Source organism: Paramisgurnus dabryanus, chromosome 2, assembly GCF_030506205.2.
Source record: "Paramisgurnus dabryanus chromosome 2, PD_genome_1.1, whole genome shotgun sequence".
Classification (NCBI taxonomy): Eukaryota; Metazoa; Chordata; class Actinopteri; order Cypriniformes; family Cobitidae; genus Paramisgurnus; species Paramisgurnus dabryanus.
The window spans coordinates 14,995,678-15,002,800 of NC_133338.1; the positions used below are offsets into that span (position 1 = coordinate 14,995,678).

General features: G+C 38.7%; 1 protein-coding gene across 2 annotated transcripts in view; it reads left to right on the top strand.

The window, feature by feature from the left end:
- Positions 1–723: 723 nt before the first annotated feature.
- Positions 724–7,123, top strand: part of intu (inturned planar cell polarity protein) — a 44,193-nt gene continuing 37,793 nt past the window's right edge. Inside the window, exons 1-2 of one of the 2 annotated variants that reach the window (XM_065294348.2) lie at positions 724–1,016; positions 5,742–6,307. In XM_065294348.2, coding sequence (XP_065150420.1) covers positions 925–1,016; positions 5,742–6,307 — 658 coding nt within the window. In that variant the 5' untranslated portion in view covers positions 724–924. Of the gene's footprint in view, positions 1,017–1,421; positions 1,676–5,741; positions 6,308–7,123 lie in introns of those variants that run through there. The other variant, XM_065294347.2, reaches the window with a different exon arrangement.

Sequence of the window (7,123 nt, forward strand, 5' to 3'; positions counted from 1 at the left end):
AAACATAATCTGGCCACATGTGTAAATACCTTGGTGTGCACGCCCCATAAAATGAATCTTCAACCTATCAAAGATAGGCAATTTCTTAATCCGAATAGGCTGCAGTGCAACCCCTGAAGGTCGCATTTGTAGGCTGCATATCAAGACGGTTTTACAATTATAGAGTTGACTATTCTTAGTTAATCGGAAATTGTTTTAACATGCTTATGACTTAAGAATGTAGATAAATTAATAAACGATGCTTGATGGCGTGTACGTGCAGCCTGCAACCCCCGGAGGCTGCAGCCTTCGGATTGAGAGAAACGGCCTATATTTAAATGTGAGCATCCTCAGTTTTTTACTTTGCACTTAAAACAAGTTTAAAAAACTTAAAAGTAAACTTAAATAAATTTAATCGTGTCTGATTTTTGTGTCGTGTATTTAATATTGTGAATTTTTTGGCAAAAACGTTAGTTGTACAACATGTGGTCTAATTGTATTTTAATTAAATGTATGTGTTATTTAAAAAATCAGGGATTTTCTTGTAAATTTCTTGCACATGTACATAAAGAACGGGTAACAACATGGGTTTGCGTAAGCAAGTCTGAATTCTCTCTCTCTCTCTCTCTCTCTCTCTCTCTCTCTCTCTCTCTCTCTCTCTCTCTCTCTCTCTCTCTCTCTCTCACACACACACACACACACACACATGCTGCTCCACTTGCTTTTAGAACCTTCAGAGCAACATCGATCGTTGTCTGGAGAAACATTCAAGACCGCATTCTTCATTTCAAAGGCAAAATGAAACTGGATTCGCCATCGTCTGGTACCTACTCTGTAAAGCGCTTTGTAACTTGACTTTTCTTACTGGAATATATGCGCTATATTGTTCACTAATTTATCAATAACGACGGAGCAGCTCGTCAACATAAGTATGAAGTATAAATAATGTTTAATACTTACTCGGGTGTAGGACATTTTCAGTCTTTTTCTAAAAACCTGGAAGATTTTGATTCTATACGGAGTGTACTTCTTTACAGGTTGGTATATGATTTGATTAACTTGTTTGTTAGCAATGCTTAACTTTAGTAGCCTGCAGCGCGTGCCAGAGAGGATTAGAATATGGGATTTGAAGCCTGCTTGCAGTTGTGCTCCTTTTTCACATTTGAAAAAGTTATAGTAAAATGGCATTATTAAAAACAAAACCCAAAAACTTAAGCGTACAACACTTTTCTTATTATAAAATCTTAATATTTAGTACTGTATAATGACTACATTTTGACTAGAAGTAGCATTCAATGATTCTGAGGTGGCGCAGGAGAGGTGAGTTGTTTTCACTCTTTCCATGCGGTTCGGGGGAAAGCTTCCCAGTTGTTATAGCAACGATTCCATTGTACCAATCACTATTTGAGAAGGGCCTCACGTGTCCTTTAGAAAGCCCCGTATGCAGGCAAGATGGCAAAAATATATCGCTGCTCAAAAGAATTGTACGATTGAAACGGCTTCAGATGGCTACAGAGGCTGCGTAGTGAAGCGAAAATACGCGAATGGCTTCTGGACATTTTAGACAAGACGTCGAGACACACTTTAAACCCGACTTATGTAAAAGTGACGAAGATAAAAGAGGAAACGACGACAGCGAAACGGACTCTACTGCATCAAGTTACAGTTACTCCGGCTCAGGTTACTCCAACTCCGAGTAAGAAATAACAACAAATGGACATGTTTAATATCTGATGCTAGATAAGCCAGTTTCTTAATTGCTTGATGTGGCTGTCAGACTGGTTGTATATAGTTATCTATAATAAGCCAAATGTAGAAAGAGAGGTATTCGTCTGTTCTCTGCCCTCTCCATTTTTTAGAGCATAGCTGTTTCCAGTTTGAAAACTCAGCCATCATAAATAATTATATGCTACTCACCATCTTTATTTAAGTTATAGACGTATTTGCCAAGAGCTATAACCACCAAAGTAATGTGGCTTAATTTAGTAAGGGAAAACATAATGGCTGGCAAAATATTTTCATCTTTCATTTAAAGGTCTAAAATGTGTGGCTTTCCTACAGCACTGGTAGTGTAGTGTTTAGTTTGCTTGTGGAGCTTAAATGTTGTCTGTGTGGCAATCACTAAAAGACCAAAGTTTCACGATTGCTACGTCGGAAAATCGCATAATTTTGTTGGTGCTGCCTCGATTAGTCGCGACTAATCGTTTGCACAATAAAAATTTAGAAATTATATATAAAGATAAATACAAATGTGTATATACACATGCAAATGTTTCTTAATTATATACATGCGTGTATGTGTATTTATACATAATTATTATACACAGTACACCCACATATATTATGTCAACAAAAACTTTTATTCTGCAAACAATTAGTTGTGATTAATCGTGAGGCAGCACAAAATGTTATACTACATAGTAGGTAAAAATAAATAAGTTAGTATGTCCAAATTCATACCCGCATACTATCAGTAATAAATAATAGTCAAAATTAGATTTATTATGTCCCATCTCCGTCTGTGCACTCAATTGTCTATACTTTCCCATGACAAAAAAGTACATGCTTTTAGGGCATAATATAAGTAACGTTAAAGGCAGGGTGCGTGATTTTTGAGAAACACTTTGGAAAAGGTAGATGGGCGACTTCCAAACAAACTTGTAGCCAAACAGCAGTAAGGGGCGTGTCTACTAAGCAACATTGTTTCCTGGGTTACGTATGTGTGGGGCAGGTCTATCAGAAGAGGTCCAGATTCTATTGGGGTAGGGGCGTGTTTCTTTAGCGTAACTAAACCCCTGGTCAGAGCCTGACTCCACCCACTGCAATATTTGAAAACGCAAGAAAAGTGGGCAGATCCCAACTAGGCTTGTTGCGATAGTCGGTGAAACGGTGATTACCGGTTCTTCAGCCTCTCACCGGTTAGATCACTTGCCCACCGCGACACCGTCTTTCACCGTCGTTTTGATATTTTCTTGTAATTAAATCATTTAGTTTCGTTAGAGAAAGCAAACACTTACAACTGTATGTGTCTGCTGTCTGAATCTAGCGGAGCTGAACGCGCGTCGTCACAGAGCAGCGGCTGCGGGTGTCAGATTTCATTGGGGACTTTAAGCAACAGCCTCTGGTGGAACGGCAACGGCATTCTGGCCTTGTATTGCACATGCGCGAATTTAACTGCTACTTTGCGACGTTCTACTGTAACGGTCTACTACGGGAGAACAGCTGATTTGCCGTAGTCGCTACAACGTGAGAGATTATGTACATAAATATTATGTTTTATGGCATATGACATTGTAATTGCATCAGTTTATGATTTTACCAGTATTTTATATAATATGTGTTCGAATGTTTTAAATTTAAGCTAATTTTAAAGATTTTTAAGTATTCAACATTTTCAGTATTGCTTAAATCTAGGTTTTTAGACTTATTTACATCATACAATAGTAAAAACTCTTCTTCTGACAAAAGATTGTCATTTAATGCCAGCAATCCTTCTTCTCTTGCTTTTTTAAATGACATATTTTTGCATCTTAATAAATGAATTAATACCGCGTTGCGCTGTCCTGTTTACGTTTGCTTAGTGATTTTTACGTTCTTGGCTACGGTGGTCTGACAGCTTACTTCCGGTCGCCGTAGCCGTTCCATTCCCAGCTGTTGCTTAAAGTCCCTATTAATTCCTCAGACTGCAGCAAGCAGACGATGGCAGAAGCCGCGTGCTTACTCGTTTTTGTTATAAGATGCATGTATGATGTTTAATGTAGGCGAGATCGTTTTGTTGTTGTGTTTTTCATTAAGAATAATAATAAACCCATCATTCAAGCAGCGCTTTAAGGAGGAATAGCCGGTTGCTCTGCTTGGGACTGGCGGGTTTCTGTCAGAAGTACCTGCGCACATTGACTCAAGCACTTAAACCAGCAGTTGCACTCGCATTTACACGCAAATTCATACGCGATTTAACGCAGCGTACGCAAGCGCTGGATTTAAACAACAGTTGCATCTAATTCAAAAGTGAAAGTAAAATGCGCACTTCTGTCCATTTATAAGCCCCTCCCACCCGGTGAAACCGGTAACACCGGGTTTGTCACGCGCTGATTAACCGGTGGGAAAATTCTGTCACCGCAACAACCCTAATCCCAACGGAGATAGAGGGGATGAACTAAGCTCATACCAAGTGTGTGGTGAGATCGTTACAAGGGCGTGGTGAGCTTGAACCTGCTTACGTCACGAGTCATTTTTTGGACCCAACATCCAATAGGAAAATTAAACTGCAGTACCCATCGTTCAACCTGAAGAGGGCAGCACTAAGATGTTTTTACACCATATATTGTAGTATTGAAACACTTTATATCCAAATGTCAAAAAACTGACTAAAATCAATGAACAGCACTAATAAAGCATCAATCTTACAGATCATTAACCAAAAAAAGTTGGTTTAGGGTTTAGTTACTCTTTAAAATGTCAACAGTGGCTTTCAGAGATCATGCACCCTGTTTTTAAATTAACTGGGAGACAGGCTTAGTATTTGAAAAGAAATAGGTGAAAAATACTCAGATGACCTACTTCTTCCAGGTAGATTTTTTAAGTGTGCATTTAATGGACACTTTACTATCCTGTGAGGCCATGCAAGCTGAGCTGCCAGATTTTTTAAAAAAGTAAATAAAATAAAAATTATGGAAATCTATGAACCAGGTGGCACTTTAAGTGATTAAGGTACCAAGAAATGTATTCTTCATGATTTAATTGTTCTTGTTAAACAATCAGTAGGTAAGTTATGGTCATTGTTGTCCTGATTATGTCAAAGGTTAAAGGACATACAATTTACATAACAATAAAACATACTGCACCCACTCATACTATTATAGAACGTACTGTTTCAATAATTAAGCAGTAGGTAATTCAGTACTTCTGTCACAGTATGTGTTGTGGAAGCAGTGGACATTTTTTACGCTCCATTTTCCAATAAGCAAGTGGAACATCAAGAAACTTCACACAAGGATAGTCCTGTCCTTCGACATGCTGCTATTCTTTATCTAATGCCGAGTTCAGACTGCACAATTTTAGCCCTGATTTTGACTTCCGACTTCTCGCGTGCGTTTGGTTGTGAGACGTAGTTTGCAGACAAAGTTGCGTCAAAGTTGTCGGCGATTCTTCCTACTGGGATTCTTCCCCTTCATGGGATTGGTGATGTAGACAAGACCAAAATTATCACAATTTCTCCCACTTCACACTCACAGCCTGTAAGTTAACTCCTGTTAGCAACCGAATCTTTCAAACATGGTAAAGAGTGTCATGTTTCCGGCTGACGTCAGAGGAATTTAGGCCAATCACAACGTACAGATTAGCTGGCCAATCAGGGACACAGCGCTTTTCAAATCTGTGCATTTCAGGAAGAGCGTGAAATCTGGAGCTACAAAAATGTATGGTATGTGGAAAATAATGTGTTTTTTAACCATAAACCACGGGAAAACATTGTATTATATCAAATACACAAAATAACGTTGTTTTTTAGCAATGAAATAGATGCTTTTTAAACTACATCTCCAGAAATGACATCCACATACATTAGTTGATGGCAAAAAATAGTTTAGAAAGTGAGGTTAATTCAGAAAAATTCTTTAAAAAAAAATTGCAGAATTATTTTGTTATTGAATGCAAGTAATAAAACAATAAGACATTTATAAGTGTGACTTGTTCAGATACTTTTGGGGAAACTCCTGCTGCTTGTATTACTTTTCTAATACACTCTCTGTTTTCTGACGTAGCGACCTAGAGCCAGAATGGCTGGATGATGTCCAAAAGAATGGTGAACTATTTTATCTTGAGCTAAGTGAGGGAGAGGAAGAAGCATTATTGTCCCAGGTGACCGCCAGTCAGTCCGCTGCAACCAATCATGTACGTTTCAGTGAAAAAGAGGCAGAGATTATCACAGACAGTTGCAAGAAACAAGCAGACTCCAGCAATAAATCCGAAGCAAAGCTCAAGAGGTTTGCCAAGATACTTAGACGGAGGCGATCTTCTCGAAGAAAAGCTACAAATGTGAAAGAGGGAGGGGCTTCCCAACGCCCCACCTCCATCCTCAAGAATCAAGCAGGCCAGAGGCCCGGAGTCGTGGTACATCAACAGCGTCTAAAGGATGTGTGTGTGTATCTGAACCCTAAACGGCTCTGCAGCACTTTGCCTCCATATCCAGAGAGAGGGGGATTGTTAGAGGCATTACTGGGTGTGGTGCACCGGCCAGGTGGAAATGCAGGGAAGAGGGGGGAAAAACTTGCTATCCATGCCTTGGTCCCCCACAGTCCCGCCAGCAAATGTGCTGATATTCTTATTGGTAAGAGCGACAGACAAGGAGTAAATGTGTTGAAAGAGTTTATTTGTTAATGTGTTCACAAATGCAATGATCACAATTTTTTGCATTACAACAAGACCTGTCATACACTGCATATGCTCAATTCCTCCGCCCAACGGATATTCTATAATGGTTGATGATTGGTTCTCATTACTGGAAGACGGGACTAAAGCGGCCATATTGACCGTTGCAATCTCCCACATTCATATCAATACCAGTGATGCATCTTGTTAATATTAAATGCAAGACTAAAATCCTATCTGCTTGAATGGGGAAAGACAAATATATCTAAAATTGCTTGCTCCAATCACAATTAAACAACAGGAAACAGCAACTCTGTATAGAGCCACTCCTCCAGAATATCGTCAGTTTTTATCGGTTGTTGATTGGTTCTTTTAAAGGAAAACATCACCATTTTTCAATATTTTACTATGTTCTCACTAGGGATGCACCGATATGGAAATTTTGGCTGATAACCGATAACTCTTTATATTTGGGGGCGATAACCGATATATAGGCCGATAAATATACATATTCATTTTCTGAGCATGATTGCAAAGACAAAAGACAAACAAATACAGTGGATATCTGGTTTTATTTTAAACTCTTTAGAATTTTCATTTCCATAACTTTGCATATTTCAACAAGCCGAAATAATCAATTATTTATCGGCCTATAGCGATAATATTAAAAATAAGCAGTTATCGGCCGATAGCGATATGTCAGCTGTCAGCCGATATATTGTGCATCCCTAGTTCTCACCCCATCTTAGACTATCTAATACATCTTTCTAATACA